Source organism: Macaca thibetana, chromosome X (genome assembly GCF_024542745.1).
Source record: "Macaca thibetana thibetana isolate TM-01 chromosome X, ASM2454274v1, whole genome shotgun sequence".
In the NCBI taxonomy this organism is placed as follows: Eukaryota; Metazoa; Chordata; class Mammalia; order Primates; family Cercopithecidae; genus Macaca; species Macaca thibetana.
In genome coordinates, this window is record NC_065598.1 from 19,503,986 (window position 1) to 19,531,399 (window position 27,414).

Genomic DNA, 27,414 nt, shown 5'->3' on the forward strand with positions numbered 1-27,414 from the left:
ATGATGAAAAAGCTCTGGAAACAGATAGTGGTTACACAACCTTGTGAATGTACATGATGCCACTGAATTGTACACTTAAAATGGTTAAAATAGTAAATTTTACGATATGTATATTTTGCCATGATTTTTAAAAGGCATAACCCCAGTCCAACCCAATTTGAGGGATAATCAACAAAATAACTCTTCAAAAGCATCAAGGTCATGAAAAACAAGAAAGACTGGGGAACTGTTACAGACTGCAGGAGACTAGGAGAAATAACTAAATGCAACATGGATTCTGAAGAGGATCCTAGAACAAAAAGAAAAGAAAAAAAAGGACCTTAGCAGAAATCCTGATGAAATTAAACAAGATCTTTAGTACAGTATTAGATATAGTATAGCATAGTACAGTATTAAGCATATAGCATTTAGATATACAGTATGATAGCAATGTTGTTTTCCTGATTCTAATAATAGTACTATGATTATATAATAACATTATGGGAAGCTGGGAAAGGGATATATGGAAACTATACCATTTTTGCATCTTTTCCATAAGTCTAAAGTTTGTTCAAAATAAAAAGTTAAAATTAAAAATAGCAGGCTGGGCACGGTGGCTCACACCTGTAATCCCAGCACTTTGGGAGGCCGAGGCGGGTGGATCACGAGGTCAGGAGATGGAGACCATCCTGGCTAACATGGTGAAATCCCGTCTGTACTAAAAAATACAAAAAATTAGCCGGGTGTGATGGCAGGCGCCTGTAGTCCCAGCTACTTGGGAGGCTGAGGCAGGAGAATGGCATGAACCCAGGAGGCAGAGCTTGCAGTGAGCCAAGATCATGCCACTGCACTCCAGCCTGGGCGACAGAGCGAAACTCCATCTCAAAATAAAATAAAAATAAAAAATAAATAAATAAAAATAGCAATCCACACTAAAAAAGAAACAGTGTACTATATGAGGACTTCAAAAAGTTCATGGAAAATAGAATTAAGAGATAAAATTATAAATATAAATTTTATTTATCAATATAATCTCCATCAAGGTTAAGACACTTTTGTAAGTGATAACATCAGCCACTTAGTTCATCCCTAAAGAACTGAGGGTCTTAGGAATTTAACCATGTCAGTGCAGTCTTTTTCACATTATTAACTGAAGAAAATAGGTGATCTTTACAGATTTTTTTAAAGATTAGGACAAAAAAGGAGTCAGAGCCAAATAAGGACTGTGAAGTGGATGCCTAATGATTTCGCCTCAAAATTCTCACAAAATTGCCCTTGTTTGATAAGAGGAATGAGAATGAGCAGGAGCACTCTCATGTGAAGAACTCTCGGGTAAACTGTTCCTGGATGTTTTTCTGCTCATGCTCTAACTTTCTCAAAACACTGTCATAATAAACAGAAGTTACTGTTCTTTGGCCCTCCAAGAAGTCAACAAGCAACATGCCTGGAGCATCCCCAAAAACTGTTGCCCTGACCTTTGCTCTTGACTGCTTTTGCTTTGACTGGACCACTTCTGCCTCTTGGTAGCCATTGCTCTGATTGTGCTTTGTCTTCAGGATGGCACTGGGAAAGTCGTGTTTCATCTCCCATTACAGTTCTTCCAATAAATGCTTCATGATCTTGATCTCACCTGTTTAGAATTTCCACTGGAAGCTCTGCTCTTGTTTGTACCTGATCTGGGAGCAATGGTTTTGGCGCCCATTGAATTTGCTCAGTTTTAATTTTTCAGTCAGAATTGTGTGAGCTGAACCAATTGAGATGTCTGTGGTGTTGGCTATTGTTTCTGTTGTTAACTGTCAGTCCTCTTCTATTAGGGCATAAACAAGATAAATTTTTTCCTCAAAAATTGATGTGGATTGTCTGCCACTGCAGACCTTATCTTCAACATTGCTCTGTCCTTTCTTAAAATGAGTTATCTATTTGTAAACTGCTAATTTCTTTGGAATATTGTCCCCATAAATTTTGTGTAAAGCATCAGTGATTTCACCATTCTTCCACTCAAACTTCACTATAAGTTTGATGTTTGTTCTTGCTTCAATTTTAGCAGAATTCATGTTGCTCTGATAGCGGCTCTTTCCAAACTGGTGTCTTATCTTTCTTAGTGCCTCAAACTAGATACTATTCAGACATGTTACAGCCAAGTTAGTGTGAGTTTATTTTGGTGCAAAAAAAATGTAAATCCATGCATAGTTTTTTCATAATACCCATTTTCCATGAACTTGTTGAAGTCTCCTCATATAGCTCTGTATTACTTGGCTTTGATCCTTACCCTAAAAGAGGTCAGCTCACAACTGAAGTAACCAAATGAAAAACAAGCACTCCAGGGATGGTGGATCAGCATTTGAAAGACTAATCAGAGTCCATTTGCACCAGAGTTGGTTAATTAGCATGATGAAAACAAGCAGTGGCTCTCTGCTCTAGGAATTGGGTGAAAATATTGTGCCACCATCTCCATCCTCAGAAGAACTGCACAGAAGAATCTAGAAATAACAGCCGTCTGCCCCCTTCAGAGAAGAGGCCCAGGACTGTCAGGGGCCATTGTCAACCACTAGAGGAGGACCCTGTCCCCTCCCTGGGGGTTAGCTGAATCCTGGCACTGGAATACAGTGGCATCTGCCTTGAATATCTCTTTCCCAAAAGGGGCCTGGCCAGAGGGCTCAAGCTTTGCTGAGCTTACAAAACAGCCTGCAGGGCGCTCTCTCTTTTTTTTTTTTTTAAAGAGACAGGGTCTTGCTCTGTTGCCCAAGCTGGAGTACAGTGACAGGATCACAGCTCACTACAGCCTTGAACTCCTGGGCTCAAGTAATCCTCCCACCTCAGCCTCCCAAGTAATGGGGACTATAGGCATGTGCCACCATGCCCAGCTAAAGCAGGGCTCTCTTCATGCCTGCGTACTAACAAGTGTCTGAATGAGTGGCCAAAACGTGTCTGAGACTTGCTTTCACTGTAACATACCTCTCAGTCATGGGACCGTGGGAAAGGATGCACAAAGCTCCCACGTACTATTTCTTAAAAGAACTTGTCAATTCTTCAAAGTCCAAACCAGTTTAAGTTCACAACAGATTACTTGTTAGAATTCTTGAGAACACATTTAAGCCTCTGTAAGTCTGTGCCAGAAGGGTTTACATTTCCCAGAGCAGAGCCCTCCTGGGATGAGGTCCCCAGCTGGGCTGCTGCTCTCTCCAGAGAGAGTTGTTTGGGCAGTGACACCCAACACCCCCCAACCCGCAAGTGGCCACACTGAACCCCTGAGGCTTTTAGTGTCAAGAGTGCACTGGATGTCCAAAAAGTGAGCAAATAAATTTGTTTAGCCCAGCGTCTAAGTTGACTCAACAGTAGAATCAATCACAAAGCCTACAAACAAAAAGGCCCATGCTTTTATTTTCTTTGGGGCCAGATGTAATCAACCCCATCTTCTATTTTCTTTCTCCCAAGGGGCAGACTTGTCTATCATTTCCTGTCCTCATCCCCCTGCTTCCTCATTCCTCGCTCGCTGGCCAGCCCAGCTGCTACCAGTCATCCTAACTCCCCGCTCCCCCTCACGGCCGTCCATCCCCAGGCTCTAGCAGCCCCAGTAAGAGTCTCAGCTGGGATCATCAAAACTCCAGGACAACCCTACAGAGAAACAACGTATCTGACAAACTTCACCATCCAGTGGTCTAAGAGAAACCCTCTCGACTTCCTGAAACTCTGCAAATATAGAAGCCATCTTCCACGTAGGCTGCCACCAAAATGATTGCCCCTTTGGCCCTACTTGACATGGAGATTTAGGAAAACAAAGTCCCTGTTGTGGGTTGGCGGAACAACACCCCCGACCCCCTGCAAAGATGCCCACACCCCAATCCCAAGCAAAAGGGAATGAAAGTTGCAGATGGAATTAAGGTTGCTCATCAGCTGGCCCTACAAAAGGAAGAGTCGCCTGGATTATCCAGATGGACCCAATGTACCCACAAGGGTTCTTAAAAGCAGAGCAGGGCACAGGAGAGAAGATCAAGTGACACAACCTGAAAAAGACCTGGGTCACTGTTGGTGACTTTGAAGATGGAGGAAGGGGCCATGAGTCAAGGAATACGGGCTGCCTCTAGAAGATGGGAAATGGAAGGGAATGGGATTTTCCTTAGAGTTTCCAAAAAGGAATGCAGCCCAGTCGGCACTTTGATTTTAGCCCAGGGAGACCCACATCAAACTTCTGACCTACAGAACTGTAAGACAGTAAAATCTGTGTTGTTTTAAGCCACTCATTTTATGGTAATTTGTTAGGGCAACAATAGGAAACGAATATACCCGGTTACCAGTACCACCGTTGCGTCTTCTGGACCTGACGGATAAGCGACTGTTAATGAAGTAAAACTCTCTATGCGGAGCCCACAGCACTTTCAAGTCACTTCCCCCGGAAGGCCAGAGCCATGCCCCTAGCACTTACGTCCAAAGAAACCAGTGCCCAAGGACAGAAAACACACTGTGGTTTTGTGTCACAGGGCAACTTCTAAATAGAACACTTTGCCTGTGCCATTTTTGTGAGGTATCTGCTTGACACAGATCTTTAAAAAGCAAACCCACTCAGAGTTATTTCTGTAACTGAAGGTGGGCAAGAATGGGGATAGTAAAATGAGACTATTACTTATGAAATGAGCAATGGAAGTTAGGCCTATTCTTATTTATCATTTAATGCATTAATCTGCATCTAAGTATGGTGATGACAATTTCCATTTCAGACCACCCAAAATCCACAGTGCGTGGGTCTCGGCCTTGGTGGTGTTCTTTAATGGCCTCAAAGCTGTTTTATGCCAATCTGTTCTGGTTGTTTGGCTGGTGCCATAAACTCACAGCCAGAATTCATTCTTTGCAACGTATTTTTTTTGTGGTAAGTACCCTAAACCCACAGTGAAACAGAATCCTGCTTAATAGAGGGTGGAGGTGGAGGAGGGGAGCCATGTGGAGGTCAGCACTCCCTATTTCAATAGATTTGGATTCTCCTTCCAACTAGCTGGGAGTGGAGGTTCAAACCTTAACAGTGTTCAACTGACAAAGGTCTTGCTCAGTGATTCTTATTGCTCAGGCTTGAAAGTAGTTACGGATCACACAAGCTGGCCTAAAAATAAAAAGCAACGATTTCCAATGCCAGAACAGTGGGGCCATTTAAGCTCTATTTTTAGCAAGTCTCGGTTACCTGGGAAGCGGCATATGGCTCCTATAATTCTTCAAAGCGTGAGAGCATTAAAAGATTGAAGTGCCTGCGATAAATGGGCTGGTCCCCAAATGACTGTACACACACTGACCAAAGGAGACAGCCAACACCCCAGTTGACCCAACAGGCTTCCAAAGGGACCCACCATCATGCTGCAGTCTCTTAGCCATTAGCAATGGTTCAAATATTAAGCCAGATGATGGAGGAGTTTCCACTACCAATTTACGATATTGAAGACTTTATGGTTTTGACAGGAGGGCATTTTCTAAGCAATTACTCCCTAGGGAGGAAGAAAAGCATCCTGAAGCAAAACACCAGGGACTGGTTCAAGCTAACATAAAGCAAGAGGAAAAAAGAAGAAAAACATCTTGCACTGCAGGGGGCCAGAGACACTTCCCTAAAATGCAGGATGAGAGCCCTGCTGCAGAAATGAGCACTCTGGCTCCCTTATCTCAAATCTACTGCGCCCAACCCAGGGCGCCCAGATGTGCCTCTTTACTCACCCAGGAGGAAGTGTGGCAAGCCTGAAAGCTGACCACAACTAAGGAAGATAAAGAAGATTTCTTCTATGGTAGAACCATGGCAGGGAAACTTTGGAGGGGACAGTATAACAAGCTAGCCCCTCAGCTACCCTGAAGACAGGGCACGCGCTTTACAAGGGGCTGATCATAAATGGGTCTTTTCTTGGCAAGTTCAATGCAAAAGAAACTTCTGAGGGCTGGGTGTGGTGGCTCATTCCTGTAATTGCAGCACTTTGGGAGGTCAAGATGCCGGGAGTTAGAGACCAGCCTGGGCAACATAACGAGACCTCCATCCCTACAAAAAACATAAAAATATTAGGCAGGTATGGTGGTGTGCACCTGTGGTCCCAGCTACTTGGGAGGCTGAGGCAGGAAGATCACTTGAGCTCAGGAGTTTGAGGGTACAATGAGCCATGATGGTACCACTGCACTCTAGCCTGGGCAACAGAGTGAGATCCCGTTGAAAGAAAGAAAAGAAAGGAAAGGAAGAAAGGAAGAAAGGAAGAAAGGAAGAAAGGAAGAAAGGAAGAAAGAAAGAAAGAAAGAAAGAAAGAAAGAAAGAAAGAAAGAAAGAAAAAGAAAGAAAGAAACAAACAAACAAACAAACAAACAAAAAGAAATTTCTGTTAATGGCTAATCAAAGGCCACAGAAAGATTCTCATACATACAGCAGAAGTGGTCTAGGCACAAATGCTGTTGTGTTGCCAAAATTCTCCCATGGATGGCGTCACTGATGATTTTATCTATTTTTTAGGCCTCTTGAGAGAAATGCTATCTAAACGTAAACAAACCTTACAACACGATAAGGCCAAGAGTAGGGAAGACTGAGGAGTGCTGGCTTTCTCGGTCGCCCCAACCATAGGCAACATGCATTTGAGCAGAAATCAATATGCAAAATTAAATATCAATTTTTGAACTGGTTGGGGAAAATGAGGCTGGCATTAAAGTCATATGTTGTTTTCACTCTTTCAACAAATATTTTTCTTTTGCTGCCTGTTGGTGAGACACTGTGCCAGGCATAGTGATACCAGCATAGACAAGAAGACCTGAGAAGGCTGTGGTCTTGGCCTGGGCACCGGGGAAACTAGTGCTCACAGAGCATAATTTTTGGAGTCCTTGCAGTCCCTGCTGGGGCTTCCTGAACCAGCATGCACCTTCTCCTCAAGTGGTGACCCTTCTCCTGTGCTTCAGGAAGCAGCCAAGTTACGGGTGGGGAGGGAGGAAAGGGAAGAGGGAATTATGTCTGGCTACAACAAATCGGATTTCCTTGCATTTTCCAGCAGACCAAGTAAAACAAAGATAAATAAGATGTCTCACGATCCCCCCTCAAAAATAAATAACTCATCCCCAATTGGTGGCGTCTTCCTGTTTATAAACCCCAGGAAAGTGAAATTGCAACTGCAGTGTGTATGAATTATTTTAGTCAGACATGCGATTCTCTTCCACCTCCTAAGCAAGAATTTGTCAGCTCCAGGCTGAGAGCCAAGATTTCTCAAGACAGGGCCTAGGACAACATGGAGGGAAGGAAGGGTCCAAGCACAGTCTTAGCGAAGCCCAGGGAGGCAATGAAAAGGGGCCGAGGATGGTGCTGCTGGATCCAGCAAAGGACAAATGAGTCTTGCTGGCCCCTGCAGACTCCTAAGTCATCACCACAGAAAGTTTGTCCTATCTTATATACAAAAATGAGTGCACATAAATTTGACAAATTAATGACTTACTCTCCCCCATTATCAGAGGAAAGCAATTGATGAAAGAAAAAAGAATAAAGACTTCTAAATCGAGCTGCCTAAAGGAATAGGGACCTGTAATGACTTCCCAAAGACCTCATCTCCAAATAACACAACATGAGGGATTAGGGCTGCAACACAGGAATGAATAAGAGGGGGATACGAACGTCCAGTCCACAGCAAGCTGGAGGGCAAGAGGGTATTAGGAAAGGAGGGTTTGATTTGTCTACCTACTATGTGCATGTAATGTATGATGAGGTGATTATCACACACAAGAGGGCTCTGGGCACGATGTGCTAGTGTGGGCTTTTGTTATTGTTTATTTGTAACACATCTGGGCCCCTACTGTGCACCGGGATCTTTGTCATTTAATCCTAGGGATGCTAGCTGCTCTGTCAGCTTCGCTGAGGAAGCTACAAGTACAACAGTGGATGGGAATGCCCTCTGCAAAAGGACTGTGGCAAACAGAAGACTGATGGATGAAATTGTCACTCATGAGAAAGACCCCAAAAATATGCTTTGTTTTTTAGGATTACTTCAACATTTGAATCCTGACAATCACAAAGTATCAGAAAACAAAGTCCTCCCTTCAGCAAATTCACCAGTTCTGACAACTTAACACTTAAAATATATCCACAGCCATGTGATTGGCAAAAATGTGATGGTATGATATGGCAGAAACTGATCATTCTCTCTAGTACCCATTATCCCCTTCCTCTTTTAAAAAATACAGATGCTTCTCAACTAACCACGGGGCTACACCTGCATAAACCCATCATGAGTTGAAAATATCCTAAGTTGTAAATGCACTTTCGACTTAGGATATTTTCAACTCACGATGGGTTTATGAGGACATGATCAGGAATGTGATGGATGCATGTCATTTTTCCACCATTGTAAAATCAGAAAACCATTTAATCAACCCATTATAAGTCAGGGACTGTCTGTAGAACCCATCCCTCCCCCCATGGTAAACAGAATAATGCTCCCCAATGCCTGCAAAGTATGTCCATGTCCTAATTCCCCAAACCTGTGAATATGTTACATAACGTGGCTAAAGGGACTTCACAGATTTGATTAAGGATCTTGAGATGAGGACAGTATCCTGAATTAACTGGCAGATCCCAGTGTAATCACACGGATCTTTAAAAGATGGAAAAGCTGGAAAAGGAAATGAGATGAAGGGAGGAGGGGTCAGGGTGATGTGAGGAAGAGGCCAGAAGCCAAGTCATGCAGATGACCTCCAGAAGCTGCAAAAGGTAAGGAAAGGGATCCTCCCCTCCAGAAGGTACTCAGCCCTGCCCACCCATTCTGGACTTCTGATTTCACAAACTAGAATATAATAAATGTATGTTGTTTGCAGCCATTACATTTGTGGTAATTTATTACAGCAGAAATAGGAAACTAATACTCCTCTGCCTTCAGCTTTTGCTGGGCACATGGTTACACAGCTGGAGCCTGTTTCCTCAGACTCACCTGCAGCTGGGTGTGAGTCTGTAGCTAAGTTCTTTGCAATGGGGTGTGGGTGGAAGTGATGTGAGCAGTTTCCAGGTCATGTCCTTAACAAAGAGAAGCTACTCCCCGTCTACTTCCCTCTGCCATGGGCTGGAAGGTGGACACAGTGCTGGTGAGCCAGCTCCAACCATGTCCACAAGAGAGAAGGAACCTGAGCAAAGCAATTCACTCACTCTGACCAGTCCAATGGTCATAGCCTGAGAGGGAAACAGCTATGCTGTTTTGGGGTCTCTGTGATGGCAGTTTAGTCTATGTCCCAGTGTATCTGTGATACCAAATATTGGTGAGAATAGGGAGCAGCAGAGATGTTTACACTCTGGGAACACATATTTTGAAAATCAATTAGGCATTCTCGTCTAAAGCTGAATATTCATATACTCTCTCCTTCCATGAATATGTTATCTTCTTCATTCATTAGTTTGTTCATTCACTCAATTCTTGAGAACATATACTGGCACAACACTTTGGAAATCCAGCAACTTAAAATCCAGCAAAACCACTCCTTGTTATGAACCTTTAAAAAAATACACCTCACACATACACCAGAGACATTTATTCAAATGGTGATGGGAAGTCTGTACATAGCAGCAAAAAACTGGAAGCAAAGCAAAAGTCCATCGGGGGAGAAAGGGTAAGTACACAGTGGCATGTTCAAACAATGGAATACCAGACAGGAAAAACACATGAACTGCAAAATCAGAGACAACAAGCAAGTCACAAGTCTCTGCAGTTTCGGTCCCAGTTTTATAAAACCAAAAACAAGCAAAACCAGACAGTATGTTTGTTTTTAAGAGATACATATGGAAACGATAAAATTATTTCTTAAAAAAGAAGAAAGATGATTCTAAAAAGACTTAGGGTGGTTGCTTCCACTAGGGAAAGGGGAGGGAGGGGACAGAGCTGGAGCACAGTGTTTTAGTTCTTACATCAAAAGATGAGTCCACTACTACACATTTCTTTCTTTCTTTCTTTCTTTTTTTTTCTGAGCTGGGGGTCTCACTCTGTCGCCCAGGCTGGAGTGCAGCGGCATGATCATGGCTCACTGCAGCCTCGACCTGTCGGGCTCAGGTGATCCTCCCACCTCAGTCTCCTGGGTGGCTAGGACTACAGGCACGTGCCACCATGCCTGACTAATTTTCTGTATTTTTAAAATAGAGACAGGGTATCGCCATGTTGCCCAGGCTGGTCTCGAACTCTTGGGCTCAAATGATCCTCTGGCCTTGTCCTCCCAAAGTGGTGGGATTAGAAGCATGAGCCACCATGCCCAGCCCACTACTATACATTTTATAATGATGTTTGATGGCATAGACAGACATGACATCAACTATCATATCAGCTTCCAGAACTGATTTTAACATGTAGCACCACATGAGAAGGCCTCAGAAAGAACTGTATGAAGGGATTCTCACAGTGGTTTGAAGAGAGAAAAGAGACGGGAGAACCAAGTGAACACAAAAGACTGCACCAGAGCAAGCAGTATGTGCCTGTCACATCACCAAGCAACAACCTCATGGCCGAAGCACACCACCGTGTCTCCTGCTAGTGCTGATCTTCGTGATAGTGGGTTTAAGGCAAAGCAGGAATTCTTGGGAAATGTTTTCCTTGTAAGGGGAACTTCAGCACTCATTTGAGAAACCCCATTCTGTTTTGTTCCTCTCTAAACTACCAGTGAGGAGGGAGTTTCAGAGACTGACTAGACATTTTTCTATCTCAGAAAGCTGTCTTCTAATTTGATGTGTGTTGCTAAAATTTATATCTTTCCTTCTTTCTGGATAAACAGAACTTTCTCAAACACCCTTTGGTTTAACTGCTTATTCCGTTGGGCGGTTCATAAAATGACCACATCACAATCTTCTCCCAATTAGGGAAATGAAAGTTAAGAAAAATGAATAATTGAGTGAAACTCGAGATGTCTTTGAGGAGTTCCCCCGGTTATCAGATCTTATACTTAACAGGCACTCAATAAACACTTAGAGAATTTAATTGAATTCCAACATACAGCAGTATTGAGTCAACTGTTTTGTTTGTCCTACAAATTCAAGTCAGGTTATATTCACAATTTGAAAAGATACCAAAGGGAGAAAGTATATGGTACATATTTAGCTACCAATGCTTTCTAACATTTATTATCATGAACTTTAGAACTTTCACCGAAACTTACCCCGAGACGGCATCATAAATATTCAACTAATTTTTTTCCCAGGTACATGAGCTGACATTTGATGTACACTTGGTGGCTGAAGAATGAATACTTTCCACAATCCTGTCCATTACTGAAAGTGATGAATTAAAAAGGCCAAGGCATTGAGATGGTTCATCCAGCCTGGCTCCTGGGGGTTCTAGCCACCCTTACTTGGTGCCCTTTAAAGCTAAAAACACAATTTTTTCAGAGGAGTGCATGATGACACAAAGCTAAGCTAGAAACCACAAGGGGATTATTATAGTCATGACCTTTCCCTTGCCAGCATGGGAGCTGGACCCTATCTCAGCCAAACATGAAGTCACATGGATGGCTCACGGCCTTCAGGACACAGTTTTCCCTACAGTTCTGGGAAATAAAATTCCTTTAAATGCCAGTCAGGTAAAAGAATGGTGACCGGGCACGGTGGCTCACACCTGTAATCCCAGCACTTTGGGAGGCAGGGGCGGGCAGATCACGAGGTGAGGAGATCGAGACCATCCTGGCTAACATAGTGAAACCTCATCTCTACTTAAAAAAATACAAAAAATTAGCTGGGCGTGTGGCAGGCGCCTGTAGTCCCAGCTACTTGGGAGGCTGAGGTAGTAGAATGGCGTGAACCTGGGAGACAGAGCTTGCAGTGAGCCGAGATCGCTCCACTGCACTCCAGCCTGGGCGACAGAGTGAGACTCTGTCTCAAAAAAAAAAAAAAAAGAAGTATCAGTTGATCTGTCTCCATCTCTCCTCTCTCTCTCTCACACACACACACACACACACATCCTCTCTCTCTCTCTCACACACACACACACCTCTCTCTCTCTCTCTCACACACACACACACACCTCTCTCTCTCTCTCTCTCACACACACACACAGCGCACATATAAAAGGGATGATAAGCCATATGAGTAGAGTTTCTAGAACTAAAACTAAAAGCAAACACATGGAGGACAAGTACCCTGCCAATTCCCATGTGCCAATCCCCCTGGACTGAACTCCTCTTGCTTCTCATCATCAGGGGCCAGTCCAGTCATATGGGAATCTACGGAGATTAAAGAATGGATATAAAATGCCACCCTGTCTACAACGTGATTTCCTTACAGGATAGAAAGGGGACATATGTCCATCACATCCTCATCTATATAATATCAAGATCATAGAAACTACCTAAATGCTCAAATGACAGGGAAATAGTTACATACATTAAGATGTATGAACTCAAATACTCAGCAACTAAAAACACTGGCTTCAAAGATGACTATGAAGTGAGAAAAAAACAAAGACATATATATACACATAAATATGCATATGTATATATAAAATACATGTACATATAGCAACAAGTATATATTAATAGTAAAAACCCTGGCTGGGCATGGTGGCTCACACCTGTAATCCCAGCACTTTGGGAGGCCGAGGCAGATGGATCACCTGAGGTCAGGAGTTCGAGACCAGGCTGGCCAACATGGTGAGCCCCTGTCTCTACTAAAAATACAAAAAATTAGCTGGATGTTATGGTGGGCACCTGTAATCCCAACTACTCGAGAGGTTAAGGCAGGAGAATTGTTTGAACCCAGGAGGCGGAGGTTGCAGTGAGCCGAGATCATGCTACTGCACTCCAGCCTAGGGGATAGAGCAAGACTCTATCAAAAAAAAAAAAAAAAAAAAAAAAAAAAAAACCTAAAAAGAAATACACCAAAATATTTCGGAATGATAGTAAGATGATAATAAGAGGAGTTCATAAGAAAAAAGAAATAGTGCCAGGCACAGTGGCTCACACCTGTAATCCCAGCACTTTGGGAGGCTAAGGTGGGTGGATCACTTGAGGCCAGGAGTTCGAGACCAGCCTGGACAACACAATGAAACCCTGTCCCTGCTAAAAATACAAAAATTATCCAGGCATAGTGGTGCGTGCCTATAATTCCGCTTCTTGGGAGGCTGAGGCGGGAAAATCTATTGAGCTGGGGAGGTGGAGGTTGCAGTGAGCCAAAGTCATGCCATTGCACTTCAGCCTGGGCAACATAGTGAGATTCCATCTCAAAAAGATATATATATATAATATATATACACAACTCTAAAAGAAGTACATTAAAATAAAAATCGTGGTTGTTCTAGAGTAGGGACCCATGGCTGGCTGTGGGCTGGAGAAGGCCAGTAACCCTGTCCCTGGCTCTTCCTGCCCTCTGGGATTGAAAATCTGAGGCACGCAGCAATACTGGGTTTGAAGGAAGAAATGGGAGAATGTGGGAAGGAGGAGGAAGTGCAAGAGAGAAGAAGAGTTGAAGGACAGTGGGCGCTGGGGCCAGAGTGAGGTTCCAGGGAGAGAGCTGGGGTTGGGGGAGAAAGAAGTGGGCAGAGAGACAGAAAAGGGGGGTTGGGGACAGATGAGAGGATGGGAGAGAGGGGAGGAAGAGTTAGAGGGAGAGAGAGTGGGGTGAAGTGGGGGGCTGGGGGTGTTGAGGGGTAAAAAAAGAGAGGGAGAAGGGGTAGGAAGAAAGGAAGAAGGGCTTAGTAAGAACAGGAGAGGAAGTGTGGAGAAGGGGGCAGTGGAGAAGGGATGTGGGCAATGAGAAGCGTAAGACACAGGGGCCAGGAGAGGAGGGGTGAGGAGGAGAGAAAATAAGAGAAACGGGCTGGGAGGAATGGGGCCAAACACAGAGGTGCTGAGAGGAAGGCAGAGCAGGAGTGGGGAGGGTCAGGAGGCTGGGGGTGGACAGTGAGGGTGAGGAGAGAAAGACTGGGAGGGAAAGAGAAGGTGTGGGGAGAAGGGGTGGGGAAAAGAGGGTAGAAGGGGAGAGGGGGTGCAGGGGAATGGGAGAGAGATGAGGGGACAAAGAGAGGGTAGGGGAGATGGATCTGGATGAGAGAAAGTGAGGGAGAGAGGGTGAAGGGGAGTGAGGGATGGGAGAAAGGGTGAGGGGACGAAGAGAGAGCAGAGAGAGAAAAGGTAGGGGGAGAGAGAGGAGAAAAAGAGAGGGAGAAGGCAGAAGGGAGGAGATAGGCATTAGCGCAAGAGCCCCCGGCCACTTTCTGGAGCGCATCTCTACCTCAGGGGTTAACTCGTCAGGCGGTGGTTGTTTTTTACAATGTCTACATCTCTTCCTCCATTTAAAAACCCACAGGTTCCCTAAAAGAGCCAGACGATGTCACAACTGTACCCTTCCCCCACGGCATGCTATCACCAACCTATCCAAGGGCCCCCGAGGCACAGACACACTTTTTAAGGGCCGCCAACTCAATAGGTGACACGGAGCTTAGTCACACAGTTCAGCAGCTTAAAGGATGAAAATAGCCCCATTACTCTGAAGCACAACTGTTCTCAGCTCCGACAAGGGCCCTTCCTCAGGGAGCCTCATGGAAGGGACTCTGTGAGGATGGAATGAACATCCTGGATGGCTAGAGCACAGGAGAGGCCACGCGGCCTCACATCAGTCACCCCTTTGTCAAGAGGAGGACAGGGAAAATGAGCACCGACACTGGCAGGCGGTCTAGCATCCTCACTGAGAGTGCCTGGCCCGAGGCCGGCCCGTAGCACCCCCTCCTCCATGGGGCAGGGCTTCATTTGGGTCCTCCATGCGCCTTCCTTCAACATTTACGCCAAGACTGGAACTGAGCACCTCCCACCCACCATTGATGTGGGCACGGAGCAGCCACCTGTGTATATGGAGGGTGGGCTGGGGGGAGACATTGGCTCCAGTGGGCTCATTCTCACAAGCAAAAATGTGGAACTGGGACCAAATCAAGTGACACTTAACAGGCATTTGGAACTGTGGCATGTGCCCCATGAACAAGTCACACAGAAGAAAGGGGACAGGGAGGAAGCGTGGCCAGAGGGCACGCTGGGCAGCCAGCCCACACCTAGCTCCAGCTGCTGTTTCTTGGGGTTCGGCTCCTCCAGCAGGCACCCTTGGGTTGCACGAGAGGTCCCTGCGGCCCCAGAATAAGCATCCTTTTTGCTCAGGTTAGTGGGCCCTGCTTGGCTTCTATCATTTGAAGAAAGTCCTTACTATACACACGACATGAGAGTTGGAAGACTGTTCCTGAGTTCAAAACCCAGCTGGGTTAAGGCCAGGTGTGGTAGCTCACGCCTGTAACCCTAGCACTTTGGGGGGCTGAGGCAGGTGGATCACCTGAGGCAGGAGTTCCAGACCAGTCTGGCCAACATGGTGAAACCCCATCTCTGCTAAAAATACAAAAAAATCAGCTGGCCATGGTAGCGGGTGCCTATAATCCCAGCTACCCAGAAGGCCAATGCAGGAGAATCACTTGAACCTGGGAGACACAGGTTGCAGTGAGCAGAGATCACACCACTGCACTCCAGCCTGGGCAACAGAGTGAGACTCTGTCAAAAAAACAAAACAAAACACCTAGATGGGTTAAGATCCAGGACAAAGTTTCTGTCAATTAATAACCCAGATCAGCTGAGCCTCAGGACAATAGAGCAGTCTCCTGGAGAACTTTTCCGAAGTCCACCCATCCCTCCATCAAAACCAGATGGAAGGACTAGGCATAGCGCTCCAATGCACATCTCCAGGGGGGAAACTCCCCAGCTAGATAGAGGTTCGCCCATCATCAATTAATCAGGACATTAAAGGAGGGGAAAATTACAGAAATGCCTGTGTGTTGGTATATGTATGAAAGTTCCCTGGAAGAAAACTTGAGAAACAAAATAGCAGCAGCCTATGGGGAGGGTCACTGCACAGCTGAAGGACAGAGTTGGGAGGGAGACTTTTTCCTGTAAACACTTTTTCACCTTTTGAATTTCGAATCCTGAGGATATATAACCTATTCCAAACACTAACTTTAAAAATGTCTCAAGCAAGCAGCTGTAGTCATTATGCCCTCAAAAAAACAGATGAACACAGTGTGAACTGCTTCCCCCTTTCCAATTTTTTCTTCACTTGGTGAAATCTTCCACCTCACTTTTCCCCCCACAATCCACCCTCCGCAAGCCAATTACTTTCATTTGTTTTCTGACAGTCAAAAGCAGCAATTAAGCTTTAAAAAAAATCAGCATCAATTAACAAACGCTTGCTCTGCCCATCCTGCTTCATGGATCACAGATGAGCTCATTGACCTACTGTATTTGAGTTGACACCTCTCTTTGCCATCTAATAGTTTGTTGAGAACAAACGGGCAATTAGAAATCACTGGCTAAGTGGTTTAAAACTGTCCCATTTCGGTCAAGTTGTGAAGAGATGTTTTTGCCTGTTTTGTTTTGATGATCAAAACAGGAGAAAGGCAAAGCTCATTTACGAAGTCATTCGTGTCAAATGAATTTCTTTGAGAAGCTAGCATGTAAAATGCTCATCAGAAGACAGCACCCAGAACACCCTGGTGAAGAAAATTGAGGTCCATGAAGATGCTAGCTAAGAGGAGGGGGGAGCAGAGCAAGAATGGTCTTTCCCAGCCTTCATCCAAAATGAGGGCCAAGCATCTCCAATGAGGGCCAAGCGTCTCCGTCTAGCTCCAGGCACAAACCTAAGAACTAGCTGGAATAATTAGACAGGACACTAAGCTAATTAAAGACTTTTCACACGGGGAGGTGGCATGTGATGGATAAAACTGGTGCAGCCCCAGAGGACCAGACCTAGAACACGGCCCCAAGTCTTCCAAGTCTAGAACAGTCCAGAAAAATCTGGCAAAAACACAAGGGCTGGTGTTTGCATACTGGCTGGTAAGAAGCTCAAGTGTAAGGAGCTGGTTGTTTAAACTGTCTATACATGCTGTACTTGGGTGCTCAAGGACTTAAATTTGTTATGCCAAATGAGTCATTAATAAGCATTGAAATGTTTATAGTATTTAATCCAAGATAGAAATAACAGTATGAACTGAACTGCACTGCATCTTGCCACTCTGTCACCCACACCTAGAGACAGACCAGCCTCCAGCAGTGCCCCCACCACTTCCGTGGCCAAAGAAAGGAAATAAGCAAAGGCCTTTTCTGGTCTTTTCTTGCCAACTGGATAGTGCTCCAGGACAAATATCACAGGATTTTTGTTACTAGTATTTTTTCTTTGTATGGCTAAATATAAGGACAGTTGATCACAGAGTTCAGACCCATGAGCCAACTTTTGCCTTAAGTGTCCCCTAATGAAAACTATAGAACTGCCTGCAAGATATTTATCCATAAGATAATGATCAAGTTGAAAACCAAGTGCTCATGATCAACCAGATTGCTGGTGGACCTTTGCCAGCTGAAGGAATTTAAGTGAAGAAACGTGGAATGATATCAACCGTGTCTGTGAATTCAAGGGATCTGTTTGGCACTGCAGTGTTTTCTCCCATGATGTAGACTTTTTTTTTCTTCTTGAGACAGGGTCTCACTCTGTTGCCCAGGCTGGAGTGCAGTGGTACAATGTCGGCTCACTGTAGCCTCCTGCTCCCAGGTTCAAGTGATTCTCCTGCCCCAGCCTCCTGAGTAGCTGGGACTACAGGTATGTGCCACCATGCCTGGCTAATTTGTGTGTGTGTGTGTGTGTGTGTGTGTGTGTGTGAGCGAGAGAGAGAGAGAAAATAAAGGGCCTCCCAAAGGAAATATCAACCAAAAACATTAAAAAAAAAAAAAAAAAAAGCCACGCTTTCCCTTTTCCTATCTTCCTTTGGAATTTCAACTGGGATCCTTGGGCTTCCAAGTGTTCTCCAAATTTGCTGGCTGGTCCAGGAACCCCTAGGGGACATGGATTCTGACCTTCAAGTTAGAAACTTACTAGGGAGGGGTGATTTAAAAAAGAAGTTTTGGAACTAGATAGTGGTGATGGTTGCAAAGCATTGTGAATATACCCAGTATAACTGAACTGTACACTTAAAAGTGCTGAAAATTGCAAATTGTTACATGTTTTAGCATAAAATTAATAATGTACCAAAACCCATTGAATTGCACACCTTAAATGGATAAATTGTATGGTATGTAAATTATATATCAATAAATCTGTTTAAAAAAACCTTACACCCTGGTGTGATGGCTCACGCCTAATCCCAATGCTTTGAGAGGCCAAGGCAGGTGGATCACTTGAGCCCAGGAGTTCGAGACCAGCCTGGGCAACATGGCGAAGCCCCATCTCTACAAAAAATACAAAAATTAGCAGGGCGTAGTGGCACGCACATGTAGTCCCAGCTACTTGGGTGGCTGAGGTGGGAGGATTGCTTGAGCCTAGGAGGTCGAGGCTGCAGTGAGCCTTGATTGCACCACTGCACTCCAGCCTGAGCGACAGAGTGAGACCCTGTCTCAAAAAATAAAAAACAAAAAACTTACAAGGGAAAGAGACTGTAGCAAGAGCCTCATGAGGGGAAGCAAGAGCCTGACATTTTCTGAGCCCCTACAGAAATTGGGCGGGGCTGGTTCTTCCATATTGGAAGGCAGCTGGGTTCTGCCACTAGGGGACCATTGTCACTCTGCCTCTCTGAGGCTCAGTCTCATCATCTGATGTCATGGGCCATGACTGCCAAGGCTCCTTCCAGCACTTCAATGCCAGGAACCAATATGTGAGCAGCAGAGGACCCATCGCCTGTCCCCCCACATAAAAGCACATCCCAATACAAAGATAAAACATTACAGGGCCCAAACACTATCAAAGCAAGTTTAACAACTTCGTGCCCCAAAGCCCTTGCCTCTCCCCAGCTTAATGACCCACGTATCAACAGAAGAGAGGCAACAGTTGTGTTAAAACACTCTCCATTCAAAGAACAAAATGCTGAAAGTCCCAAAGAGTCCTGTTCTCTAGTGACTTGTAGGTTCGTGCATAAAACGAAGACTGTGGTTACATACAAAATCTTATGTTCCAGAAGGACTGATAATGAAGTAAGGAAATGGTACTCCAGCCATCTGTGTTAATAAGCCCCTGGGGTTCCCCCAGCGCAGGCTTCCTTAACCTCAGCATGACTGACATTTGGGGTCAGATAACTCTTTGTTGTGGTAGTGCGGGGTGCGGCTGGCCTGTGCATCGTAGGATGTTTAGCAGCACCCCTGACCTCCACCTAGTAGATGCCAGTAGAATGACTCTCCACTCCCCTGCCCCCCACCACCAGCTGTGACAACCAAAAGTGTCTCCAGATAGTGCTGTGTCCCCCTGGTGGGGAGAATTGCCCCAAGTTAAGAACCATTGCCAGAGAGAATTTTCTGTCTTAAAATGTGCAGTTCTTTGTTGAAGCCATGTAATACATGCAGCATCACCCTTCTCACGCATTACAGTGTGGGCCACCAGGAACTGTCAGCAAACAGACCTTGTCAACATGCTCTGCCCAGGGGACTTAAGAATTGCACACGCACTCCTGGTGGTCTATAGTTGTGGAGAATTGCAAGTTGTAACTGTACTTGGGTGAAAGGGTTATATATTCATTCATTAACATATGGCACTTACTGTATGCCAGGCAACGTGCCAGGGCAATGGAGTTGAGCAGATCCAGTTGGAGATGGAGACTTAATACAAGAAGAAATGTTGTATCACTTTGCATTGCATGCCTGTATCAAAACATCTCATGTACAACACAAATATATATACCTGCTATGGACCCACAAAAATTAAAAATAAAAAAATTTTTAAACAAAGTATGGTACAGCACACCTTTGCAGCAGGCTCCCACAGATGCACAAGGGGTGTGGGAGACTGAACAATGACTTCCCAAAGATGGCCACATCCTAATCCCCAGAACCTGTGACTATGTCCCCTTCCATGGCAACAGGAACTTTGCAGGTGTGATTCACTAGGCATCTTGAGAAGGGGAGGGGGATCCTGGATTATCCAGGTGGGCCCAGTGTCAAACAATGGTCCTCATAAAAGGCAGGCAGGTGGCTCGGTGAAAGACAGGAGATGCGAGGACAGCAGCAGAGGTTGGAGGGCTGGGGTCACGAGTGAAGGAAGTACAGGCACTGCAGGCAGCCTCTAGAAGCCGGGCAAGGCAGGGAAATGAATTCCTCCAAAAAGAACACAACCCTGCTGACACCTTGATATCGACCCGGTAAAATCCATTTTGAACTTCCGACCTCCAGACCTATAAGATAACACATTTGTGCTGTTTCAAGCCACTAGGTTCACAGTGATTTGTTACTGCAGCAATAGGAAACTGATACAGGGAGTCTACAAGGCAGAGAAGAGAGTGATATCTGTTCCCCACGAAGGGAACTACGTGGGCAAAGTCTCAGAGATCTGAATGAGCTTAGAACGAGCGAAAGCATCGGGTGCCTGCCAAGCTTTACGAAGGCTTCACTAAGGCATTCAGGATCTAAAGCATTTGCAGAAGGGTAGACACATGGGGTCAATTCCAGAGTCATTTGGGGCTTGACTGTAGATCAGAAGGGGCAGGGAAAGGGGAAAGAACAACAGCAGCGTCCCTATGGAAGTGACAGGAAAAATGGTGATACCCTCAACGAAATGGGAAGTAAAAGAGGCAGGACAGGTATTAGCAAGGAGAAATGCTGAGCTTAGTTTGCAACATGCTCAGTCTGAGGCGTCTAAGACACACCTGGGTGAAGTTAGCTAGGAGAGGATACCAATGATAATCAGCTCAACCAATGTTAATCTTAGGCTTACCGTGTGCCATGCACAGGAACACGATGACCAAACTGACAAGGTTCCTGCCCTTGTGGTGCTTATAGTGGGTGGGTCCTGAGCTCAGAACAGAGACCAAGACTTGGGACAGATGTGGGCATCGTCAATAGGTGCCACCTGAATTGGCAAAGTGGCTGCAATCACTCAAGGACACACTAAACATAAGGGGACCAGGGATGACAGCATTCCACAGGTGGACAGGGGTGGAAGAAAAGGAGGGAAGAGTGTAGGAGAAATCAGGAAAAAACAGGGTGTTCTAGAAAACAAAGAGTTCCAGTCTTCAGTCTCAAGCTTCAGTGAAGTCAAACATGGTGAGGCCTGAGACCATGTACTTCGTGATTGGAGAAGGATCATTCAGGATAACCTCAGCATGATCAGTCTCTAGAACACAATCAAGGCAGTGCCAGAGTCCTGGTAGGTGTGGGGCAGGCTATGTGAGGAAAGGGGAAGAGCGGGACAAGCTATCTCAAAAAAACAGCAGTGAAGAGGAGAGAAAGGTGAATGCAAGATGTAACTTTAAGACGGCTTTATTAATAAACTGTAGAAATCTAAATAGAACCAAAGATGGAATCTTCTTAAGGAGGGACAGGGCAGTTGACTATGAACACACGGTTATCCAAGAGAAACCAGGAAAAGTCAGGTCCACCACAGGGCAGTGTAGTGGTCAGAATAACTTTCCCTCCCCGCCCCCAGATGCCCACATCCTAAAGCACAGGATGTGTAAATGTTGGGTTACAAGGCAAAGGTGAGTTAAATTTACTGATCAGCTGACCTGGAGATGAGGCGATGAGCCTGGAATATCCAGGTGGACCCAATGTCATCACAGGAGTCCATACACGTGGAAGAGAGGGGCAGAAGAGTCAGTAACAATGATGTGATGGGAGAGAGAGCTGCCCAGCCATTGCTGGCTTTGGAGACAGGAAGAGGCCACAAGCCAAGGAATGCCAATTCTCGAAGCTGGAAAAGACGAGGAAAGGGATTCCCTCCTACAGCCTCCAGAAGGAATGCAGCTCTGCTGACTTCGTGATTGTCGCCCAGTGACGGATGATAAACTTGTGATGTCTCCAGGTACTAAGTTTGTGGTAGTTACAGCAGCAATCAGAAACGAATACAGGTACCAGGTATCGAAAATCATGAACAAATATTACACACTGGAATAATGCAAACAGTGTATCTTAAAGTCCCCTTTAAAGAGAATGGAGGGTAAAGGATTCTGGAAAGTGCCTGTGTGATACTCTGGTAAAAGTCCCAGAGACTAACACTGAGATCAGCTGGCTAGTGTCACTAATGCCTAGGTGTTGGAGGTCTGGGTTGGACCGGATTCATGGAAGAATCCACACTGTACTGTCTTAACACAAGAAGTTTGTTTTGAAGTAGGAGTATGTCATTCTCCTTCTCTAAGGTAATGTGTCACTTATAACAGTACTTCGTCTTATGATCAATGTGCCATGTGTACCCTAGTGAACCACAAGCTCTGGACGTCAGCTTTCTCAACTGTAAGGCAAGGAGGGGTTCTACACTGGACCATGATCAGAACCACCTGGAGGGCTCATGAAAATACAGATTGCTGGGCCACGCCCCCAGCATTCCTGATTCAGGAGGTCTGCTGGAATGAAGCCAGAGAATCTGTATCTCTATCGGGCTGCAGGGGAGGCTGTGCTACTGGCCTGGGGGCCACCCTCTGAGAAGCGCTGCATTAGAGGCTCTCCTTCTCTAACACTAAGGATTTGGGGTATTTTCCTGTTCTGCATCTTTCCCATTAGCACTGACTTCTTGGTTCTCAGCAGCTTGCTCTTGCTCTGTCACTCTCCATCCCTTAGTATAGCATTTCAGATGTCCATCATGCTTAACATTGAACAACAGTCCAGGCTAGACCTGGTTGATATGAAGTAGCGACAGATATACCTAGAAAGCCATTTTCCTCCCCCACTGCCTCCTATTCCCTGCCCCTCCCCATCACATAGTTAACTCGGAGAAAGAGCAGTTCTTCTGGCTGGGAGCTGGCCGGGCACTCACAGCTGGGCCAGGGTGTCCTGTTGAACAGAAACAATTCCCTAGAAAACCAACATCAGACAAGGCCACTCTGTGAGCAGGATGGAATAAGATGAAAACAAGACCACACATTAATCATGTCTGAACACGGACAAAACATGCACCTTGTCCAAACCACAGATATGACCAAACATCCCCCAATCCTGGCTAATGCAAATGACTGCTGCTGCTTTACCAGCCATAGATGTGGCCTGCCTCCAATGTTCCCTGCTTCTAGAGAACATTTGTTAAAATACCCAATCACAAATTCCCCCGGTAGCGTCCAATCCAAAGTAATGCCCAGCTTCCTTAAACACTCCCACAAGCCACCTGACACAGGTGCAAGTCCTCTAAGTCATCCTTACTTGTACCGTCTTACTGAGATGCCCCGCAGTTCCCACGGTGTTCGTTCTCAGTCTCTGCCACAACAACCAGGTGTGGCTGGAGGGCAGCGATGATTCATACTCAACCAGATTTCTGCTCAAACATGATCTCCTCTAAGACACTGTCCTTAGCATTCTCCAGGTTAAGTCAGATTGGCCTCCTTCACGCATCTTTCATGCGCTCTACTGTGGCTTTTGGCTACATATTGCCATGAGAATTGCATTTAAGTCAGCCTCCATTAGACTGAGAAGCCCAAAGTGTCACGTCTCTGTTCTGCACCTGTTCTTAGCACAGTGCGTATGCAAAACAGATCAATAAACATTGGATGGATGGATGGATGAACAACTACTACTGTATGCAAAATACATTGAAAACAACTACAAACTCAAGAGTTGATGAGAGAATGTCAGTAACACCAAAAGAACTGAAGTAGTAAGAGAAGAAACCACCAAGGTCTGTGCAACCAGGTCCACAGCAAGCTTTTGCTCATGCCAAGATGGACAGAAGTAGGTAAAGGTTATGTACAATTAAGGTGGGAGCCTTTTCTTCCATTTCTAACTCAAGACATTTGTAGAGACCAACACATTATGTTCATTTTAGCTTTAGTTTAGCATACAGCAGTCTACCGCCAATGCAATAAATACATTGCCAAAGGCTATCCAAACTTTGTTGTTACTCTGGAATTAAACAGAAATTTGCTGGACTTGCAAACCCTTCACTACTCACAGATTTGGGTCACCATAATATTTGTGTAATTGTAATTATAAGAGGCTTTCTCTGTGTCTGGCACTGTAGGCATGCATCTCCTAGCAAGTTCAGAGGGCACATTCTCGTGGGCTTTTATAAGAGGCCATGTTGCAACTAACCAGCTTCACTTCAGGGTTAGGGATTTGGTTCTTTTCTGTTATTTTTCAGAAAACAAACTATAAGATACAGTTTTAGTATGTTATCCATTAACAGAAAACTCATTATCAGGCCAGGTAAGAATATAAGTATATCAGAATCAGGCACAGTGATGTGAGTCTCAGCTACTTGGGAAGATCTTGAGTCCAGGAGTTCGAATCCACCCTGGGCACCACAGCGAGACCCTCCCTCTTAAAAAAGAACAAAATTGCATCAAATTGATAAACTGAATAAATCTGAAAACCAGAGGCTTGGGGGGAAGAGATGTGCCTCTGTGTGCACACACACAACCTCAGCCCATTAGATCACTCCATTGGAAGACATACAGAATGAACGGTTAAATAACTGCACTTCATTACAAATATACTGCTGGAGATGCTTTCAAAAGAGCAGGTGATCTTTAGCCACAAACTACTACAAGCACCTTAAATCCCATTATAAATATGAATTAAATTACATTTGTTTTGATATTATCACCTCTAAGTATTAACTCCTGAAATAAATGAAAATCGGTGCCCCCTCCCCCTGCAATAATGGTTACAGCAAAGATTAAAAGGACTAAAAGCTACAGGAGCACTCTATTTTTCGTAGGAAGTTCTGAAGAACGAAAACAGTTCAAATCTGAAAAATAGGTCTGATTCTTCTTAAATGAGACTCAGTCCCCTTCTCATTGAGATACAGAAAGTACAGTCTAGCCATGGCAGAAGACATTTGGATCTAACTTCTTTTTGTGCATAACCCTGTCGGTGACCCACCCAAAATGAAAGGTGATCAAAACAGAATTGTTGGTTACCTCGGAAGAAATTAATCCATTACTAAAGTGGCCTGTAAGGTTTAAAGTATATACTTCTGCCAATGAACTAAATCATCTTATGGGCCAGAGCAAAACAAGAGTGAGTTAAGTGTTCTGTCCCCAGCAGAGTAGGAGGATTTCATGCCCCTCATTCATTCATTCAACAAATATTCAGGTCCGGCTCTGTGCCAGACACCAAAAGTGCTGAGCAAACTATGCAACATTGTGCTGTCCCTATGGTCACAGAGCTTACAGTAGAGGAGATAGCTGTTACGCACAAATATGGAATATTGTTACGAAAAAAAGGTGCTGTATGAGAAAATGGAACAGGAACCAATTTAGACTGGAGGTGGGAGAGAAGGGCACTGTGAAAAAAGTGACATTTAAGCCAAGAGGACAATAGATCACCACTACTTTAGAAAAGGAAAACCTTTTTTGGCAAATGACCACAAATGGGATTTTAACTTTGCCTGTCACCAACGGAGTGGTTTAAACCTTCTCTTTTCCAATCCTTCAGGCTTTCTGAACATCCTGACTAGTGTACTGGAATCCTATTACCTGAACACAGAAAGGTCTCACTTTATTATGATTTATTATTATCTGCAGCCTTCCTATGCCTGGCCTAGGAACATCCAAAAATAATCTGCCAGAGGCTGAAAAACAGAGGCTGGCTGTCAGCAAGAACATTACCTGGGTAGACCAAACATTTAATAGCCCAAGTAATCATAAGTCCCTTGCCAATAAAGTGGCAGCTTCTCTGGGCAGCAAGGTGGTTCCAATGCCCCGGGGTCTATATCAAATGGGACCCAGGGGGTCAAGAGGTTAGTTGGCTACTTCGAACTGATGTTTACTCAGTAAATCAAAGACCAGATCACCATTTCCAGGTCCCAGACCCTGAAGACTTAAAGGATGGTATGGGAAGTGGCCTTTTAGCATCACGGAGCAGACAGCTCGCCAGGCTGGAGGAAGGCAGCAGCGAAAGGGTCGGGGCCCGGAGGAAGGGGGCGCAAAAAGAGGAGCGTCAGGTGCTCTGGACCCCGGGACTGCAAGCCAGGCCAGGCACTGGGGCGTTTCCCGCCCCACCCCCCAACCCCTGTCAGCCCCCAGCAAAGGCAACCCAGCCCCATCCAAGACCCCGAGGTTCTAGCTTTCCCCAAGGCAGGACCAGAAAGGCACCAGCAGCCCCGCGCAGGGCCGGAGCCCACCAAGTCCGGGTGCCTGTGTCCGCAGCGCAGAGGAGGGCGCGCTCGGGTGCAAAAATGGCCAAGACAAAACTCTCCCCGCCCACCCGAAAAGCCAACCACACCCCCTGCATCCCTCAGCCCGAGCCGTCCGGGGCCAGCCCCCGTTATCGTCTGCCCAGGCCCCCGCGGGTTCCCGTCGGCGCCGCGCGCGGGCTCGGCGGGCACACCGGCGCAAGTGGGAGTGAATGGGGGCGCGCGAAGCAGGCGAGGGCGCCCACTGCTGTGTCCCCCGTCCGGACCCTGCCCCCGGGGCGCCCTCCCGGGCTCCGCGGTTCTGGGACTGGCGCGCCGCCCTCAAGGCTGAAGTGGACGCCCGGACGCGGGCGGCCCTCACTCACCCATTGGCGTCGAGCCGGGCCGGGCCGCCGAGGCAGCGTGAAAGTTGGCGGAGGCGGGCGTGGGGTTCGGGGCGCCGGGATCGGGGCGCTAGGATCCAGGCGCGGGGGTCCGGACGCGGCGGCTGCTGGGCCGGCTTCTTCCTCAGTGACTGCGGTGGCGGCTCAGCGCCGCCCGCTGCTGCCTCTGCTGCTGCTGCCCCGGGGCGACTCCTGCTGCTGCTGTTGCATCGCGGCCCAATGCGCCCGGCTGCGCCGGGTTTCCCCAATGCGAAAAAAAAAAAAAAAAAAAAAAAAAAAAAATGCCCCCGGCTGCGCCGGGTTTCCTGCTCCCCGCGAGTGGAAATTGCGAAAAAAAAAAAAAAAAAAAAAAAAAAGCGCCGCCGCCCAGCCCAGCGCCCGGCAGCCGCGGCCGCGCCGCCCGCTCTCCCCTCCTCCTCAGCGCTGCCGCGAGGCTCCTGCAGCTCCGCCTGCCGGGGACGCGCGGCCGCCGGGCGGGGGCGGGGCCGGAGAGGGGCGGGGCCCGGGCCGCGTCGGAGCAGGAGCCGGGGGCGTCCCTGCGGCTGAGGCGCTTGGGCGCCCTCCTCACCGCCCTCGCCAGAGGGACCCCGCTCCGCGCGGCTGCCGCCCACCCGCGGCGGCTGGGCTGACGCCCCGGGAAGTGCCGCGAGACTCCTCGAGACCGGAGGAGAGGGGCTCCGTGGGGGAGGGGCGTGGGAGTGCAGGGGCACGTGGAGAAGGAGGAGAAGGGGGCTGAGCGGGAGGGGGCGACAAGAGGTGGAAGACGGGCTGGGGATGGAGACCAGGGCAGGCCCGGGGCCAAACGCCTGCCCAGGGTGATGGCAGGTGACCCTGGGGCATCGAGGCAATCCGGAATGAGACTTCCCGGGGGGGGGTGTTGTGGGGGGAAGGAAAAGGGTCCCTTGGAAGGGAGAGAAACGCGGCGTCCCTTCGGTGGGGCGTGGGAACGCAGGCAGGCCAGGTGCGAGTTCCGCACAGAGGAGGCGGTGGCACCGACGTGGGGAAAAACGAGCGAAGGACGCAGCGGGGCCGAGGGGACGCATCGCC

The 27,414-nt window shown here is 46.6% G+C and overlaps 1 protein-coding gene across 6 annotated transcripts in view; it reads right to left on the reverse strand.

Annotated features, from left to right (window-relative positions):
• Nucleotides 1–26,591, reverse strand: part of SH3KBP1 (SH3 domain containing kinase binding protein 1) — a 363,386-nt gene extending 336,795 nt beyond the window's left edge. For all 6 annotated transcript variants that reach the window (XM_050776630.1, XM_050776634.1, XM_050776625.1 and 3 more), the window contains exon 1: nucleotides 26,350–26,591. Coding sequence is in view for 5 of the 6 variants with exons in the window: in XM_050776634.1 (XP_050632591.1) it covers nucleotides 26,350–26,353 (4 nt within the window). In the remaining variant the exon portion in view is untranslated. The remainder of the gene's footprint in view (nucleotides 1–26,349) is intronic.
• Between the last annotated feature and the right edge of the window lie 823 nt (nucleotides 26,592–27,414).